The sequence below is a fragment of the Neurospora crassa genome, linkage group VII, assembly GCF_000182925.2.
Source record: "Neurospora crassa OR74A linkage group VII, whole genome shotgun sequence".
In the NCBI taxonomy this organism is placed as follows: domain Eukaryota; kingdom Fungi; phylum Ascomycota; class Sordariomycetes; order Sordariales; family Sordariaceae; genus Neurospora; species Neurospora crassa.
In genome coordinates this window covers 3,925,308-3,942,804 of record NC_026507.1, presented here as the reverse complement: position 1 = coordinate 3,942,804, position 17,497 = coordinate 3,925,308, and the positions used below count along the sequence as shown (strand labels likewise).

Genomic DNA, 17,497 nt, shown 5'->3' with positions numbered 1-17,497 from the left:
AAGGTGCGACAAGATCGTAATTTATACAGCATCGGTTCCGGGAAAGAATCATGATGGACTTTGTCCTCTAAATGGGTCATGAAACCTTGAAGCATTCTAGGAAGCAAAAGGAACAATCTCGCCAACCTGCCTGGTGTGGTATGAGAAATCGCCCTCCAAGCTTTCAACTTCAGCAATGTTGGTATTCTACTAGATTCTTTGACTCTCTCAGGCCTCTGCTGGTTACCTCACTTCACTCAATTACAGGAGGTTTGTTCCTTCTTCAATTGTAATCTGATGCCCATCATGGCGTGATTGGACAAGATAGAGGCGTACCTTATCTAGAGGTAGGTACCTCCACAGGGGCAGAAGCAGTCGGTGGAGATTATGAGAAGTGAAATGCAAGGGAGAGATTACAGCCACGAAGGTGAAAGGAAGGTTCGATTCCTGAGTCGGCGCGCTAGACCGAGATGGGAATATCGAGCAAACATGAGGGGGGTTTATCTCATAACTGGTTCTAGACATTGTTACTAGCTCAGGGGAATTTGAATAAGGTCGCGTTTCTCCCTTCCACCTCTCACTCATGAAGACTTTAAATTTTGTTGACCTCGGCGCGTTGATTACTTCTTTACACATCATTGTCACCTCGCAATCAAACGTATCCACGAACATCACCCTGCCGCAGTCTTGACGGGTGTCTACGAAGCATATCTCAGTTGTGTCCATTTTCTTTCGGGGTGAAGACCTTGGGTAGACCCAGACGTCTGCCTCCCGCCGTCTTAGTTTGGTTTGTGCCTCACGTCTTTGCTTGCTCTATAACTTAGCTGGCTAACTCGAGAAGATGAAGTGATAGCAGACGCCACCCAACAAAACTTCGGCTCTTGTCTGATTCAACTTCCTCTTGCCGATACTGAGGTGAGACCCAGAGGAACTTTGTTGGTAAACCCGGAGCCGATAGAGCATACGTACATGTTTGACTTCTCGTCAACCTCACTAACTCCGTTCACAGGCCAAGTTTCCCTATTTCCGCGTGTCCTTTTATCCTGTTCGACGTATTACCCGTCGAGATTCGCTTATCGACACGTTGAGATTAAAACCCGATCAAGGAGCGGACCGGCTTGTGCACAAACCAAACAGACTCGTGGCGCTTGTCAAGATTCCCTCGGAAGGGTTCTCGGCAGTAAGAAACTGGAATACCCGCCAGACACACAAATCTCGAGATTGCATCAACCGAATCTGCGGCGATCTATATATAGTCTACGCATTTCTCAATCAGCCTCTTCGCCTCACTTTTCCGTCAGTCATCGTCTGCGTGGTATGCCATCTTTCAGCCGCACAAAAACGTCCTCTTTCGTCTTCAGCAAGTCGTGACAGCTTCGACAACCGACGAAAGTCAACAACCCTTCAGCTCCATCTCACTCGTCAAGCGATCAAACCAAACACAGACATCTCGTCAAAAATCTACACCACCAGGCAGTTTCTCAAGATGGTCTCGCCAGCTGGAAACACCAGCGGCACAGAAGCCACCAATTCTTCCAAACCACTACCTCCTCACCCCACGGCGACGACAACAACAATAGCCGCCACAACCATCCCCGATGACAACACCACCCTCACCTCAGCTCCCCAGATCAACACCAAATCGGGCGCCAGTATCTACAGCAAGCCCCTCATGCTGACCGCGTACGACAAATATGTCCTCGGCTTCAGCATGACCCATCTCTGGCGTTGTCCCTCTAAAACCATCCTCATTCCCCTATTTCGACAGAACTTTCGCGCCGAGAAACACCTCGACATTGGCGTGGGCACGGGTTTCTTCATCGGTGACGCTTTGGCCGAGAGACTTGCTAAGGACGAGCATCTCATGCCACTGGAGAGGGACCAGGATAGCAAACTGGTTCAGCTCAAAATCGAGATCACCCTGATGGATCTGAACGCAGTGGCGCTCGAAAAAGCAAAGGGGAGGATCATGGGGGTTGTTAACAAGGCGAGAGCAGCAGGTGGCCACGGCAACGGCGGCAGCGGCAAGCAATCGGAACATGGAACAAACGTGGCATCTCAAACTGTCAACGTAACCACCATCCAAGCCGACGTGTTGGATGAGTCACTCGTCTTTCCCCATGGCAAGCTGTCCGAAATCTCGAAACAGTTCAAGTCAGTCAGCATGTTCAATCTGCTTCACTGTCTTCCCGCTGCTCCCGAGGCGCAAGGGGGACAGGAAATCAAAAACCGCGCCTTCAAACTCGCCGCCGCGTGTCTGGCGGATGATGGTGTCCTGGTTGGTTGCACGATTCTGGGACGGAAGTACATTGCAAATCCGTCTCGTCCGAGTCACGGTTCGTCCGGCGGCACGGGATCGGGATCGGGAGTGCCGGTGAGGAAGGGAGGAAGTGTGGGACGTACAACAAGTAGTAAGAAACCTTTTATTTTGAAGAGGAGCATGACGTGGACGGTCATGAAGTGGTACAATGCGACGGGAGTGTTTGGCAACTGGGCGGATGAGAGGGAGGGGTTCGAGAAGGGACTGAGGGAGAATTTCGAGGTGGTGGAGACGCATGTGGAGGGTTGTATGCTGCTGTTTAATGCGGCGAGGCCAAAGAGGAGTGAACTGTGAACTGCATCGATGTTTGGGGGGCTAAAAAATACGACTTGATGGGTGGAAGGGACGTTTTTAAACTGTGCACCACGGTGGTGACTGAAGCACATAAACACAGTTCTGTTCGTGTAGAAGTGTCGTGGCGTTTGCCTCTACGAGGTCCCGGTCCGTATACAGTTGGCCAAAGTCAGGGGTCAGTTAGATGGATGCTCTTACAGCCCTGAGGAAACTTCGGTGGATTATTGCTTCTTATTGCTTCTTCAAGACACGTTGCTTTCAAGGAGCCAGGAGTGTACGAGCTGGTAACACAATGTCAAAGCGACAAAGACTCGAGGTATTCGAAAGGCGGGCTCAAGCAGCATTTGCCGTAGGAACTTGAGAAACTCGGATTGGTTTCGAGGAAGGGTCTACCGCAGTCTGTAAGGCTTGATGACACATGTAGCATCGTCCAGCATACAGATGCCCACCTCTAACAAGTTACCACTAATGGAACATGTTTGAGATCTCTTGCCATTCTTGTATTGTGTTCCAGTCTATCTCGAAGCTCAAGGATCTACTGAAAACAAACGTGATAGTTCAATACCTTTGACCCTGCAACCTCCATTCCAAATGACTAACTCGATTCGAGTCCTTCCAGTCAGGCATTCACTTCGTCTTACCCCCCAACAACTTCAAGTGATGCATATAATCCCCATCCAGCCCCAACAACTCGTGAATCCACCTGAGAATAACCACAAAACTCTCCGGCTCGCCCATATGCCACTTCTCCCTCACGATCCTTGCCTCCTTGGGCCTCCCCCACTTCAGCGCCAGCGCCAGATCCTCCACGGGGAAGATGCGATCCCACTCGCCATTCACCACCAAACATCTACAGCACTGCCCCATAAGGGTGCCATCCAGCAAAAGCGAGAATTTCACTTGTCCTTCCTTTTTGAACTGTTCCACTCCATCACTGCCATACCCAAATTTATACGCCAACGTATCCGCCAAATCAAAGGGATACTCCAAATTATTCACCTTATCCAACCACTCTTCATCAAACATGTGATGACACCCGCCTCCCAGACTGATGCTGCCCAGCAATCGATCATGGTGCGTATGAGCCGCGCGCAAGGCGTAGTAACCCCCTGTGGAAAAGCCCCACACGATAATCTTGGTGCTATCGATTTCCTCATGCTTCTCCTTCGCAACAAAGTCGAGAACAGATGACCACTGTCTATCAGCACTCTGTGGATCACTAGCCAAAGCAGGGGAGTCGCCCGTCCCTGGTATCTCGACGACCAGCGTGGCGACCCCTTTATCAAGGAAGCCGCGTTGCCAGACGGCCAGCTCGGTGCGGTAGCCGTCTAGGCCTGTCATTATGATGACTAGGGGGTAGCCAGAGGAAGAAGGGGAGGAAGAAGAAGAAGAAGGGGGGATGAGTAAGTTAACGGGGATGAAGGAGTTTTGTTCGCTGGAGTTTGCCAAGGCGTGCGTGTGCGGGATGAGGACTTCGTGGATGGGATATTCCATTAGCTTGGCGCCGGCGTAGAACATTTCTTTGCCATTTTTCCAGGCTTGGTGCTGCAGAGGGGAGCGAGGAGCGGGGAAGCGGGCGATGCGGTAGACTGCTGAGGCGCGGCTAGAGGTATTCTATCATGTCACTTAATGTTCTCGTTGGGTCTCACCTGACCCTGGGATGATAAGCAGAGGAACAGGGACTACTAACAGGTAAAAATCACGAGCTTTGTCCGTGTCTCCTTCCTGCTGAGCAACAGCAGCTGTCTGGCCGAGCTTCTCAGCGGTTCCGAAAAAGCAACTGGCGTACTCGTCCCAGTTGTAGGGCTCTTTCAGGCCTTTGGCGATGATGTGCTCGGCGGTGGGCTGGAAGTCGTCGATGGAACCGAACATGAAGGGGTAGATGCCCTTGGAGCACTGTTTAGGTATCTGTCAGTAATATACAACGCAGTAGATGGGTACCTGAGACAGTATTTGGAAAAGATAAAATTTACCGGATCTTTCCACTTGGTCTCCCACAGCTGCTCAAACGAGTCATGATGGGGCATCCTGTCGTTCATATGCCACCCGTTGGGGTACCGGGGGTCATTGGGACTTTTGCCCATGTTGGATGCGTGTGGCATGGTTTTCGAGCGACTAAGAATTTGATTGCCATGAAATGAGTTGGATGAGAAAAGCAGGAGAACTGTTTTGGCCGTTCTGTTGATGTTCAAATACCCCGGACCGGCGCTGGGGAAAGTCCGGAAGTCAACTCAAAGTGGCAGGACCGACATTTCTAACTTAAGTTTTCTGCATCAAATTGGTCTCTTTGGCATCAAGAACATGCGGGTTTCAGTGGCTACCAGCTGCTTTCTTTGGCTTCTACATGTATCCAGCTGCCGAGAAGCTGGTAGGTATGGTGGTGGCCGCATGAGAGTTGGACGACCTACAGGCAGGAAGGCCCAGTGTACCTGCCTCTAGAGAAGGCAACCCCCGGTCACAGGAAAGAGGCCATCATCAGTCAGAGAAGGAAGCCATCTAGCGTGAAGGAACTAAATAGGCCCGTGATAGGTAGCGAGAGAAGGTATGGCCAAATTCAGGGCTTCCTCGTTCTTTCCTTTCCAGAACCAACTAAGCTTTCCAATCCAAGGAACCTATGATTTCGCAATCACAGAGGGTTGACCAGACATCAGAGCTTCCGACTTCCACAACAGAAATCCCGTGACTGGATTTCTGCGTTGTCGAGAGTAGGTAAACGAGATTGGGGATCCGGGGGAGATTAAGTACTACCTCTGTGTTGGTGTCGCATGTTTTGTCAATACCGGCATCATCCGCATCGATCGGGTATAGAGGCATTCCCAGGCCTCGGTTCGGTTCAAATCATTCTGGAAAACAGGTCACGGAACGGATCTACAACAATCCTACGTTATTTCCCAGGGATCAAATGAGAGTTGTAGATATAGACATGGAGTGATGAAGCATCACCAAGTCATGTGCTAACAACATGTGGGATTTTGGCCCTGGTCACCTAGGCAGGGGCGCAGCGAAGCCCCTTTTTAGTGTACACTACAACACTACTACCTTGACAGGGCAGGGTGCCGCCTTGTGTCAAGAGATTGACTTTAGACACTGTAGGAGTAGGTATGGAAAGTCTCGCGATTCGGCTTCATCCCCGAAAAAAAAAAAAAACATATAAAAAGGGAAATGTCTCAAATGTGATGGCACCTGCATTTCGTAAGCCTCAACCGTCTTTTTATCTCCAGACATATCGAACCACATGGGGTTTGGCGTTGGCGATCATGATCACCGCTGAACAAGTATCTTCCTTACCTTCCATATTCTTAGCACTCTTAGCACCTACTTAACATTCCGGGTGAGATGCGCTAAAATCGGTCCCTTTAGTGTAGACCCCACTGAAGGTTTGGTTAGCGCCAACCTATGCCCCCCCCCCCCCCCCCCCATGATGGTGGTCTTTGTAGTGTAGTTCCTGCCGACTGCCGTAAGGTAAGCTGACGACAACATCCAATTCTGCATTCCACTTTCCCTTCTGCGTTGCAGTCGTGTAACCTAACGGATAGTGATTACCTCCTGCCAATATGTAGAATGAGCGGCACAACAGAGACGGGAAAAAATATGAAGATCTGCAGTGGAGAGAGCCAGCCATACAATCAGTCCAACGGCTGAGGAAGGCGACTTGAACTGCGGATTTGAGGCTTAGTGTACAATGAGATGACGGATAATACCAAAGAACAAGTCGAACGAAAACAACAAGAGAGATTTCCCTTGATATCGGAAGACAAGTCCGGGTCATTTGTAGAGGGAAAAGCAGAGACCAACACGTTAAACCACAGGGCTTGAAACGAAATAACCATCGGACTTTTTTTTGGGGTCGCACAGGGGTCGGGTCCCTTCCCCGCAGCTTCCACTAGTAAAGGTACCTAGCGTAGGTTGTGCAGGTGTCAGTCAACATGGAGCCTGTGCCAGGTCCCTGTACCTTGCAGGACTAGTGTGCTAGGGATGATGATAAACAGTCCGGCAGGCAGGTGCCAAAAGCATAGAGAGAGAGCCCCAGGCCGGCTACTGTCACCACCCAGAGTGTCACCTCACCTTTCCTACCTTATTTTACCAGACGGTAAGTAGGTACCTTAGGGCAGATCTTGTCCATTTCCACCATCCGGAACAAACATGCGCCAAACCTCACGATGTAATGGCTTCCCACCAGGATGAGGGGGACACCAAGGGAGCATCCCCGACCCCGGCCCCGGTCCATCAAACTTCTTTCCTTTCTTCTTCCGCCGAACACTCATGTCGTACTCCGACCCTTGCTGCCTTCAAATGTTGTTTGCTCCCCTGCCTTTTCCAACATGGAAGCTTCTATCCCTCCCATTTAACCTTTGGTCTTTTTTTCTCTCCTTCATATTACACAAAGACGCTGTGTTATCGACTTGGATTATTCGACTGTTTGGACGACGTCATTCGAACTCGGCAACTTCGACAAAGACGAATCGAATCGACACGGATGGACGGGAAATAAGACATACTTCACCAATACACGCAGACCAAATCGACGCCGGCTAAAAGGCAAATGGGAGAAACGAACCATGAAGGAAGAACCTGGCCGTTTGGTCATGGAGGTCACGGGAATCAGAATCCGAGGTTGAATGCACGAAACGGAGCATCAGACGGTGGTTGGGAGGGAGACAATGGAGGAAATCAGAACCACAACGGCGGCAACACGGAGACAACAGCCACGTACAGACCAGCACCGAATGCTCAGCAGACTACGAATCCCACTGCAAACGGTCCCAACACAACACAAAGACAACAGACAAACTATCCGACACAAGCACCAGCACCGGGGCAACCAACATATGCTCAAGGGGACAATGGCGGACAAAGAACACAACCAACTCAACCTGACCGAGGGCAACCAGCTCATACGACCATCTCGGATTCAACTCGCTCCATGACAGTCGTCCTGGGCGAAACGACGTTTGCAACCAGATACACCGACTACGACACACTGGCAATCGACACGCATGCCCCCACTTTCTCATCAGGGCCTCTGCCGACATCAGGCGCCGGAAGTTACAACAACAACAACTTGAACTCGGCCTCAAATAATCAACAAGGCGGAAGCGCAAATGGGACGACCAGTTACCAAAGCGCAGATCTGGATGGTGGGCTTGGAGGTGGTACTATAGCCGGTATCATCGGTATGTTCTCTCCCCGTTTTTCATTACTATACATACCAAGCTGACTTGCAATTTCCCAGTCGGCGTTGTCCTCGTGCTCGTCATCTCCCTCGTAGCCCTCTTCTTCCACCGAAAACGCAAGCTCGCGCGCCGCGGCAACAACTCTCCCTACGGGAAACACCACCCAGAAGAAGCCAGCAGCTCTCTGCTCGACAATGGACTAGCCGCCACCGTTGGCGCCGGTGCTGCCGCTGTAGGAGCCAGGTCTGGTGGTGGGGGACACGGACAAGGACAAGCTGGAGACGCATCCTCCACGGCCCGCAACACATCTTCTGCTTCACAACAACAACAACCGTCAATGCAGCAGACAAACAACAACTCACAGTATCTCGTCCCAGCATCATCCTCCTCCAGATCAGCAGCTTACACTGCTCCTCGCTCTGCCCCTCCTCCACCGCCGTCCTCCTCGCATTCCAGCAACTTCAGCTTATCCATGATCACCCCTCCACCCACACACATCAGCTCCGCATTCGCCCCCGGCGCCGTCTCGCCTATTTCTACCGTCTCGCCAGCCGTAATGGGACCACCATCACCTCTATTGTCAGATGAAGAAAAGGAGATCGGTACCCTCGGTCGTCGGCATAGCGTCGAAAGCGTCAGCACCTTCAGCGTGCACAGCGCCATGATGACGGCGTCGCAGATCAACTGGCCCATGCCCCCGAGCGTGGCGAGCACGAGTAGTCCGAGTGTGCCGCTGACCAAGACGCCGAGCAGGCCGGTGCCGGTGCCGGCGCCGCATTATGTCGATTTCGAGGAGCAGGGGAGGACGGTGGTGAGGATCAATCGGGAGAGTTTGACTGAGGGGATTGGGAGGGCGAGATGAACATGAAGGCAAATGGGGTGGTACTCGTCAGGTCTCACGAGATCGAGCATGACTTGGTGGACTTGTAGTGGGTATTGGTAGTGGGGAGTGAGTGAGCGAATGAGTGAGTGGGAGGTAGTGTCTGACGACCTGTCATGATCTTTAATGTCTATATCACGCCTTCTTTTGTTACACTTATGCGTGCACTCACTGATTTCTCAAGGAAAACTGTATGGTACTGTACATAGTAGGAGACGGGACTTTTTTGGTCAAGATACACGAGCGTCGAAGCCTATCTTGTACATTGTATGTTTGGAATATACGTTGTAATTTCTCTTTTTGCATTTGATCTATTAGGGTCATAAGGCGTTGTCATATATATATACCTAAGCATCACATATAGAAATGCACCACTAGTCTAGCCTACTTGACACTTAGACCACAGCTACCTAGTAACCTACTGATAATTCCCCCTTAAAACCCTCCCTTTATTCCGTCTCACCAAATCCCACACCATCTGCCCAAACAACCCATTCGCCCACGAAAACCACTCCCTCGTCCATTTCGTACTGTCAAAACTATTCACACTCTCATGAATCAGCCCCAACCCATCCGTACTCCCCACCAACTCCTTTAGCACCCGGTAAATCTCCTCGTCGTCTTCGCTCGTCATGATCCGCACGATACTTGCCATGGGCCACGCCATCCCGGGCCCGGCGTGCGGTCCACCAACGGCGTTGATGACTGGTCCGTGCATCATGTAGGGGTTGGTGTTGGTTCCTAGGAGGTGGGCGCGGGTTCGTTGGTAGATGGGGTCGGAGGAGGAGGAGAAGTAGTCGAAGAGAGGGGCGGAGAGGAGCGAGGGGAGGTTGGCGTCGTCCATTAGAGAGAAGGAGCCGTAGCCGTCTATTTCGTAGGCGTAGATTTGTTCGAAGTCGATTTCGGGGGAGGTGGAGGAGTTGAGGGTAGGAAGAGAAATAATGGCGTGTTTCGAAATGGCCTCTCGAAGAGAAGTAGATAGAGAGGAGAGGGAGGTGGATAGATTTGCCGGTGGGGTTTTGAGCCCAGAGGCAGGTTGGGTACCGGAAAGGGAACCAAGTGAGGAGACGATGGAAGCGACATCCCCCGCGTACTTGGCAAACATCATATTACTCGGTATCAAAAACTGAAAAATCGTCGAATCGTCACTGGGCCGGAACGCACTTCGTATCAGTCCGATATCCCTCGCCACCGGATTCCCCAGCCCGTTATTAGCCAGCGTTTCCGTCGTGCGCGTCGTCATCCGCGTAAACGTGTACGGACTCTGCAGTACCTGACCTTCCGGTCCATACGTAGGCGTCATCATCGCCTTCGCGGTATCCAGCACCGTCTGAACGGCCTCCACCCACTGGAACCGGCCAAAGAAAGCCGTATCGTTCGTCGCGGCGTGGTATTGAGCGGAGATCTGCAAGAAGGAAGCCAGACTGTCCAGTTCGTATTTACACTCGAAGACCTTTTCGGCGTCATAGGGCGGGTAGACGGTATCCGACGAAGCAGCAGAGTTCGTGGCGGGCGGAATCCCGGACTCGGAAGGAGGCTGGAAGGAGTTACAGAAGGGTGAAGTCAGGAGGTAGCGCGCTTGGAGATTGATGACGCCTCGGTAAAGCGAGGCAAGCGAGTCGCGCGAGGAAGAGGCCGTCAAGAAGGGCAGGTAGGAAGCGAGCTGGTTGGCGCTGTCGCGCAGCCACATGGCGTTGATGTCGCCGGTGATGATAAAGGTGAGCTCCTCGGCCGAGTTGTTGGCGGCGCTGCCGTGCCATTTGATGGCGGTGTCGAGGGTGTTGGGGTATGTGTTTTCGAATAAGCGGTAGAGGTCCGGGTCGGTGATGATGGTGGACATGTTGCTGATGAAGGACTCGATTACGGACGCGTTGAAGGTTCGGCATGAGGGAGCGGGGCGTTGGTAGGGGAGGGCATGGCGGCCGGTCGAAAAGGGTTCATGGCGCGTTTTGGCGTAAGAAGAGTAGTCGGGGCAGTACGAAGGTGGTTGGATTTGGGCTTGAACTTGGAATTGTGGTTGCGGTGAGGATTGGCGGGTTGGAACAAAGCCCAGAATTTGGGTGATGAGGTTTGATAGGCCCTTCATCTTGGTGGTGGTGGTGGTGGTGAATTGGGAGTGAAGCTATTCGGGGCCCGAGTTCGTCTTAGTTCCCAGCACATCTCCTCCTCTTCGGGCTGGCAAAGGGAGAGATTCTGTTCGAAGAAGACGGTCAACCATACCAGATGGCATGTTCAGTTGCAAGCTCCCTTCCTTGGAATCCCATGCAAGCAATCTAACGATGGGAGGCTTGCAGCCGGCCGATGACGATCGCGTGTCTTGCGGAGCAATAAGAAACTCCGTATCCAAGACATGCCGATCCAAGTGGTCATACTATGCGGGGAAACCACCACATTCCAATGTTGCACGGCCATTTTCCCGGCCCAGTGTTACCGTACGCACGTTGCGGGGAGACGACGGGAAGTGAGGGGTGTTGTCGTTTGGTGATTTTGGGCAAGCTAGGTAACGTCAAGTGGAAGAAACGATGGATGGTAGTGTCGCGAGATGTTGAACGGTCGTGAAGCGGTGGGGTTCAGGACTTAGATGGATTGAGATAGGGAGTACGTGCTCTAGTATCCGCTCTGTTAGTGTAAAGCCTATACCATGATGAAGCCACTAACAAAAGACATAAGTCACCACCTTTTAAATAACCGGTCAAAACATGCTACAGATGATTCCGAAGTGCGATATATCGAATTATTGCTCATCTATCTCGAGACTCGTGAAGATAAATCCCTTATAAGAACTACCCAAAGGTATCACAAGAACGGAAAGTCCCAATCACTGCTCAGAAAACGGCCCAACCCTCTCAACGATCTCCGGCATCCTCCTCTCCCCCACATTCTTGAACACATCCTCATCCAACGACAACAACCTCCCTCCCGAAGTCGTCCTTTTCCTCGCCATCTCCCTCCTGATCCCATGATGAACCGCATCCAGCACATTGTCCACCAACTTCCTCGGTCTGTATCTCGGCTCCGTGCCCTCCTGATACACCCCCGTCTTGACCAAAATCGAATACCACTCCGTCCCCTCCCTCCCGCTCTTTTCATCCATGGCATTCGTCCCCTTGATATCACTCTCCGGCGTATCCCCAACAAAATACACCGTCCTCACAGCCGGTTTCTGGGATCGCCCGTGTAAAGTCCCAAGCCCAAGCCCATGCTTCTCCGCCCGCCACTGCCTCAGCAACCGCTCAGCAAACTCAAACGTGCCCACCTGCGGCTTCCCAAACGCGTGCGTAACCAACTTCTTCCCGCCCGTCGTCTCCTCAAACACCGTCTCCACCATCTTGCGCAGCGCACCCATTCCCAACCGCACGTGTTCGTGCGCCGCCGACCACACCACATCACTATGCGAGAAATAGATTGGCGGGCCTTCATCAAACGTCTCCGACCGCGTCTCCAGCCTGCCGCCGCGCGACTGCGCAACGTCCAAGATAATCTGCAAATCCGACGCCCAATCACGACTATCGGCAAAGACAAAAACAGCGGAGATGACGATGTCGCTTAACTTTCTTACAACTTCCGGGCGGTGGCGGCGGTGGCGGCGGCCGCGGCCGCGGCTGAACAAAAGGTCGCGCGAGGCAGCGTGTTCGGCGGGCGTGAGCCGGCGAAAGGGAGCGGTGCTGGCGTTGGCTTTGAGAATGTCGCCGGGCGTGATGACGTCGTGGAACCCGTAGGACTCGGCGACCAGTCGGCACGTTTCGCCTTCGCCGCCTACGACGAGGACGGAGCAATCGCGGTAGCGAGAGGAAAGCTCGCGCATGGGCGTGTGGCCGCAGATGAATTGGCCTTCGGAGACGGTCATGTCGAGTTGGCGCGAGAGGTCGGCGCACCGCTCGGATTCGAATTTGCCGCCGCCGTTGGTGAGGAAGATGTAGGGTCTGGCGTGTGTTATGGATTAGTTATGTGCCGCTAAAATACCTAAGCAGGGGGTGTTGGAAACTTGCGTACACTTTGATACCGTACTCGTTCTCACCGTTGAGCACCTTCATCGCCTCAATAGCTTCCGGGATCGGCTTCCCGCCCCGCACCAAGACGCCGTCGATGTCAAAGGCAAAGGCAAAGTTGTCTGCCACGTTGTCGCTGTCCGGGTCCACCATCGGGGTGAAGGGAGTGGCATCATCATTTTCCCCGTTATCGCTCTCCAGAGGAGACGGCTCCTCGGAAGTGAGAGAGTCGCTTGAGGACAAAGAGGGCGAGGCCATGGGGCTTTCATCCTCGTGATCATGTCCTGGCTCATGCTCTTGCTCCTGCTCAAAGTCCAGCTTCGTAAGCCGGTTTCGAGCAGCGTCAAACTCTTCAGCGAAGCTGCTGGCGGAGACCTGACGAGCGGGCATACCCGGTCTCTGAGGTGCGAGTGAACAAGACATCATGAGCTGGCCTCTTTTCAAGTTGTGTATGGATGGTAGGCGATGAAGAAGAGAGGGATGGAACCGATGTCTTGCATGAAGCTGTCCTCGGAAGAAGATTAGAGTCGAACAAGACAGGTATTGCTTTACACCACCAACTAGTGAAAGTGTTGAGTGTGAAAGACAGGAAGGATAATGATGGAGATGTGGACTGGTCGACTACATCAGATCGGGCAAATCGATAGTTGTGTGGGCCGTCCCCTTATATACGCCTTCCGGGCCCTACATCAGCTGCTATCAGCAGTTAACCAGCCGTCTTCCCAAGAAGTAAAGGAGGGAGGTAAGAGGTCAAAAGTGGAGTATTCTCCATTGTTCCCATGCATGAAACAGCTTCGATAACGCATGGTTTTGGTGGATACACGGTAGGTCTGGGGAAAATGGAGAAACTGCATGAGGCGACAGTAGGGCTCAGGGAATCGAGCAAATAGAAACAAAGAGTGATGCTGCTTGCCCCGTTGTTCCTGACCCCATAGTTGTCGAGAACATCCCTTGTGCGCTACATTACTATCTGTTCGCCATCTTGCCTATGTGGAGTCATTGATTTCCCCCAGGACCGGATCCGTAACCATGCAGCTGTGCTAAGGGACTGTCCGCCGGCCGTAGCCTGTGCCCCGGTGTAAGACTCGAATATCAATCCCACTGAATCAGTCTTGCATAGCGGATAGATAAGGTCACCAGTCTAGGCAACTAGTATCAAACTAGTAATACTCTTTCGACTTGAGGAAGTTTTGTTTCCTGGAACCTCAAAGACAGCATATTCTGCGTTTGAATGTCGGAGGCGACTTCCCGTTCAAGCTGTGTGAGAGATTGTTGATGCCAGAGAACAAAAAGGAAGGGAAAAACATGTTGCTGATCAGCACAACGCCAACGAATCGGGCACTTGTGCGTGTTGATAACTGTCGGATCCCAAGTTGTGATCGGGTCCCAACGGTTATCGAGCGAACCAAGAAAGGCCGCCACTTGGCCGGTAACGTTGGTGATTGCTTGTGGTTTGACGACGATGAACATATCTGACCGATCCGAGACAAAAGACTGAATGTGGAAGACGGTCGGTTGTTATGCGGGAGAATGTGTGATAAGTCAATGATAAGTCAGCCAGATACTCGAAGAGGCTGACACAAGAAGATGGATGTGAGGGGCGATCGGTTGCACAGAGAATCGAATGTATCCTAGATATCAAAACCCATTGGGTGAAGACGGATGGCCTTATCCGTGTCGGTGGCCTGATGGCTTTTAGGGGTCCAGGGAAAAAGAAAGAGAAAAAAAAAAAAAAAAGTCATGAAATGCATCCCGCGCAGTCGCATATTCGCCATGAAGACTGTCGTCCTCGTTCCTGGTTTCCCACATGCCTTGCCATCCTATCCTTTATCCTCTGACAATGCTTACACTACACACAATCTCCTCGGACGACGGACGCAACGCCGATCCCAATGACGTCAACATCGGAACAACAGCTGAGTTGATATGCCTGATATGGAGGGTATACCAGAATTCTGTCGAAGTGTCAGAGCCGTGAATAGGATCGAGTGACAACCACGGCAGGAATAATCACACAAAAGGAGGCGAAAGAAAGAAACAGACAGAGCATATCAAACACAGGGACCCGCTTCGCCGGACCAAAGACATCGGAGAGCAGTCACACCCGGCCGATGATCTTGGTCGCCTTGGGACGGCATGTCCGTGACCGGCCACACCCGCCATCCAATCCCATCCGGTTCCCGTCCGTCAAGTCCGTCAGTCACACTTCGGTCTCGGCGCCGGCTGCACGACTCGGAGCCTTTGATACCACGCGCACCCAGAGGCGGTCACTGCTCTTGATATTGGAGGCTCACTCACCCTGCCAATGCAGTTATCAACGCCACAGGGTCCTGCTTGGCTGAAAGCTGAACCAGTGTGAATCTGATATGTAGACAAGATGTAAAATGCAGCTGGGATACTTCTGAAAAGTGTCCCGACAAGCCAACACCATCATCCATCGCCAGTAGTTTGGGCAACTCCGCCACAACTTCTAGTGTACGTATCCAGGTAATGGACCAGTCGACTGGACCCCAAATAACTTGCTGAGACTGTCTTCCGGATATCATCTGTTCTACAACCCGTCCACCAATTCATCGCGTTGCAGTGAATAAAGGATTTGGATAAGTCTTGGCTGGGGACATTGTTACCTTGACCTAGCTTGCCTGTCAAGCAGGTAGCAAAGCGGCGTGGTAGAAAAGCCACTCTTATGCACATCCGTTCGAGGGAGGCCGAGATGTCCTCGCCAGTTCGAGGTGCGGCGGCATGGTTGCTTCCATTATGAAGGAAGGAAGGAAAAGAAGACAAGACTCGGGTGGAATCAAAACAACCGCTGCCGGTCTGGCGACCTCACCGTTTAAGCAAGTCTGTCATCGAGTCATCCATCCTCTTGTCCTCCCACGCACCGCACCACGTCAGCCAATTGAACCACTCCCCGACCCAAACACAAAAGTCCCCCAAGCCGAACTAGCAACCCACCCGCCCTCTTCCACCGCCCTCTCCCTCTCCTCTCTCTCCGCCCTCGCCTCTTCCGCACTCTTGTTCCATAAGGTCCAACTAGCTCCTGCCCCTGTCGTCGTCACCTCGGCCCTATCCACGCGCAACCAGCCCTGCCGGCCTGCTGTTACCGCGACCTGGGCTGCCGCGGGGTGGTTGTTACTACTGGTAGTACTAGCAGTAGTGGTGTTGCCAGTGCTGCCTCCAATGACTATAGTGCCCCACCATTCACGTTCCCGACTTTTATGCGGGGCGTAGAGCATGTACTCCTCCATCCCGACTAGGTACGTATGCAGAGGGGGAACAGAAGCATTATTGGAGCGGCAAGGAGGAGGAGGAGGACGGAGGATGTGGACGTGGTCTAGGTCGGACGGGTCGAGGTGATGGGTACTAGGGGTACCAGTAGGGGGAGAGCAGAACGGAGTGGTCGTCGCAAGTAGTCGCAACGGATCAAATCGACCGTCAAGGTCAAGGATAGCGACTGTCTTGCGGTGCGGAGGGGCGATCAAGGTCGCGACTAAGAGGTAGAGCAGTTCATAATGGCGGCCGGAGATGGAGAGGGTGGCGGTTGATGTGGCGCGGAAATGGCGCTGGACTAGCTCGTTGAGGAAGGGGATTGGGAAGTGTCGCGGTTCTGGTTTGGTGGTTGTGGTTGTGGGCGCGATCACCAGCTTTTGGGAGGAGGTGTGGTCGGTGTCGGCGTCATCATGGGTGGCAGCATGGTCATTGAAGTCGGAGTTGGCGAGGGTTGTGAAGTTTGTGCGAAGCGATGTTAGAAGCTGTGATGGTGATGCGACAAAAATCGTTAGCCATGATGATGACTTGGTTATCGACGAAAGAGAAAAGACGGGAAGTGGAAGTTGGGAAGAATGGAAACCGCGTCGTCCGGACAGCCGCGCGTGGGCTACTTTTACCATGTATCAGCGATAAGGACCAAAAAGGTGGAAGACGGGAATTACGTGATGGCATCTCTCCTCCATGGAGTTCTCTCCAACAACCCAAACAAACGAAAACCATTGACACCAGTGAGCCCCGCGCGGGAACACCTGTACAAAAGCGTAGAATCCAGGGATACGACGATCGATCATCAATCAGCTAAAGCATACCTTACCTCTTCAAGACTCCCCTCCTCAATCTCGTTCAACATCCGCGCCCCAACGACCGAAGCGACAGCAGCCCTCTGCATCGCGGATTCGCGGGTTTCTCTTCCTCAAGAACTGTTTTCCGAGTCGCGTCGCATCGTCCAAACCTCAAGTAGTACCCCTCCTTCCACGACACCACAGACAAACAGACAAAATGACGCCGCCGTGTCAAAGCTTCAAAGCAAAGGCTTTGCCCACCCACATACAAGTCGGCCCCGATCAGCGTGTTCGCAAGACGGAAGACGGTGGTCGACGACGAATCGATCTACTTCGGGATTGCGAGCTCTTTGGTCTGTTGCAGTATGACTGCCAGGTGCGCGACCCGGAGTTGAGGGAGAGCCAGATTGAGTGTTGGCCAGTGCAGCGCTTGTTTCGCAGGTATGTCTTTTTTAGGAAGGGGAAATTCCCTTTGTCGCATTTTTAGAAGAAAAGGGGAAAAAGAAAAAGGGAAAAGGAAACGTTGACATTGACATTGACGTGGGGAACCAAACCATCTAGATGCCGGGACAAAAATGGGCCTTTTACGGTCGAGACAACGGCTTGGGAGGGCACCGCGGCTGCGGCTGCGGCAGCAACGACATCATCATCGTCATCGTTAGCAGCAGCAGCAGCAGCAGCCAAAGCGACATCGGCCAGCAACAAAAGCTCATTGGCCGAGCAGGAGCAGCACCAGCAGATCGATCATCGCACATGGGGCAGAGAGGACGACAAGGAGGATAGATGGTGGAACAGAAAGTGATGTTTTT

The 17,497-nt window shown here is 52.5% G+C and overlaps 7 protein-coding genes across 8 annotated transcripts; 3 read left to right on the top strand and 4 right to left on the bottom strand.

The window, feature by feature from the left end:
* Window positions 1-553: 553 nt before the first annotated feature.
* Window positions 554-3,154, top strand: NCU05822. Of its 2 annotated transcripts, none has more exons than XM_011396905.1 (3): window positions 554-766; window positions 821-914; window positions 989-3,154. In XM_011396905.1, the coding sequence occupies exon 3, from the start codon at window positions 1,466-1,468 to the stop codon at window positions 2,591-2,593; it is 1,128 nt and encodes a 375-aa protein (XP_011395207.1). In that variant the 5' UTR covers window positions 554-766; window positions 821-914; window positions 989-1,465; the 3' UTR covers window positions 2,594-3,154. The 2 variants fall into 2 exon arrangements, with proteins under 2 accessions (XP_011395207.1, XP_011395208.1); XM_011396906.1 differs by having other exon boundaries at window positions 821-918; window positions 989-3,128.
* On the bottom strand, window positions 3,075-4,677 carry NCU05821 (conidial pigment biosynthesis protein Ayg1; the record flags this gene model as incomplete). The annotated part of the gene is made up of 3 exons (XM_954988.2): window positions 3,075-4,196; window positions 4,284-4,489; window positions 4,567-4,677. The coding sequence occupies 3 exons, from the start codon at window positions 4,675-4,677 to the stop codon at window positions 3,221-3,223; spliced, it is 1,293 nt and encodes a 430-aa protein (XP_960081.1). The 3' UTR covers window positions 3,075-3,220.
* A 1,994-nt stretch (window positions 4,678-6,671) lies between these two features.
* NCU05820 (hypothetical protein) lies at window positions 6,672-8,931 on the top strand. Its single transcript, XM_954987.2, has 2 exons — window positions 6,672-7,767; window positions 7,827-8,931. The coding sequence occupies exons 1-2, from the start codon at window positions 7,137-7,139 to the stop codon at window positions 8,627-8,629; spliced, it is 1,434 nt and encodes a 477-aa protein (XP_960080.2). The 5' UTR covers window positions 6,672-7,136; the 3' UTR covers window positions 8,630-8,931.
* Window positions 8,932-8,973: 42 nt separating this feature from the next.
* Window positions 8,974-10,960, bottom strand: NCU05819 (DUF1237 domain-containing protein). Its single transcript, XM_954986.2, has one exon. It carries the CDS (start codon window positions 10,731-10,733, stop codon window positions 9,066-9,068), a length of 1,668 nt encoding a protein of 555 aa, XP_960079.1. The 5' UTR covers window positions 10,734-10,960; the 3' UTR covers window positions 8,974-9,065.
* Window positions 10,961-11,465: 505 nt separating this feature from the next.
* On the bottom strand, window positions 11,466-13,026 carry NCU05818 (phosphatidyl synthase; the record flags this gene model as incomplete). Its single annotated transcript, XM_954985.2, has 2 exons — window positions 11,466-12,570; window positions 12,641-13,026. 2 exons carry the CDS (start codon window positions 13,024-13,026, stop codon window positions 11,466-11,468), a joined length of 1,491 nt encoding a protein of 496 aa, XP_960078.2.
* Window positions 13,027-14,666: 1,640 nt separating this feature from the next.
* On the bottom strand, window positions 14,667-17,213 carry NCU05817 (hypothetical protein). Its single transcript, XM_954984.2, has 2 exons — window positions 16,721-17,213; window positions 14,667-16,388 (listed from the first exon to the last, which is right to left on the bottom strand). The coding sequence occupies exons 1-2, from the start codon at window positions 16,793-16,795 to the stop codon at window positions 15,528-15,530; spliced, it is 936 nt and encodes a 311-aa protein (XP_960077.1). The 5' UTR covers window positions 16,796-17,213; the 3' UTR covers window positions 14,667-15,527.
* On the top strand, window positions 16,906-17,490 carry NCU17277 (hypothetical protein; the record flags this gene model as incomplete). The annotated part of the gene is made up of 2 exons (XM_011397094.1): window positions 16,906-17,129; window positions 17,250-17,490. 2 exons carry the CDS (start codon window positions 16,906-16,908, stop codon window positions 17,488-17,490), a joined length of 465 nt encoding a protein of 154 aa, XP_011395396.1.
* Window positions 17,491-17,497: the final 7 nt, after the last annotated feature.

Coding starts and splice junctions, on each gene's coding strand:
- NCU05819 (XM_954986.2), bottom strand. CDS start 10,733: ATGAAGGGCCTATCAAACCTCATCACCCAAATTCTGGGCTTTGTTCCA.
- NCU05820 (XM_954987.2), top strand. CDS start 7,137: ATGGGAGAAACGAACCATGAAGGAAGAACCTGGCCGTTTGGTCATGGA. Junction 7,768..7,826: donor TACTATAGCCGGTATCATCG/GTATGTTCTCTC, acceptor GCAATTTCCCAG/TCGGCGTTGTCCTCGTGCTC.
- NCU05817 (XM_954984.2), bottom strand. CDS start 16,795: ATGCAGAGGGCTGCTGTCGCTTCGGTCGTTGGGGCGCGGATGTTGAAC. Junction 16,389..16,720: donor AGGAGGGGAGTCTTGAAGAG/GTAAGGTATGCT, acceptor TCACCATCACAG/CTTCTAACATCGCTTCGCAC.
- NCU05822 (XM_011396905.1), top strand. CDS start 1,466: ATGGTCTCGCCAGCTGGAAACACCAGCGGCACAGAAGCCACCAATTCT.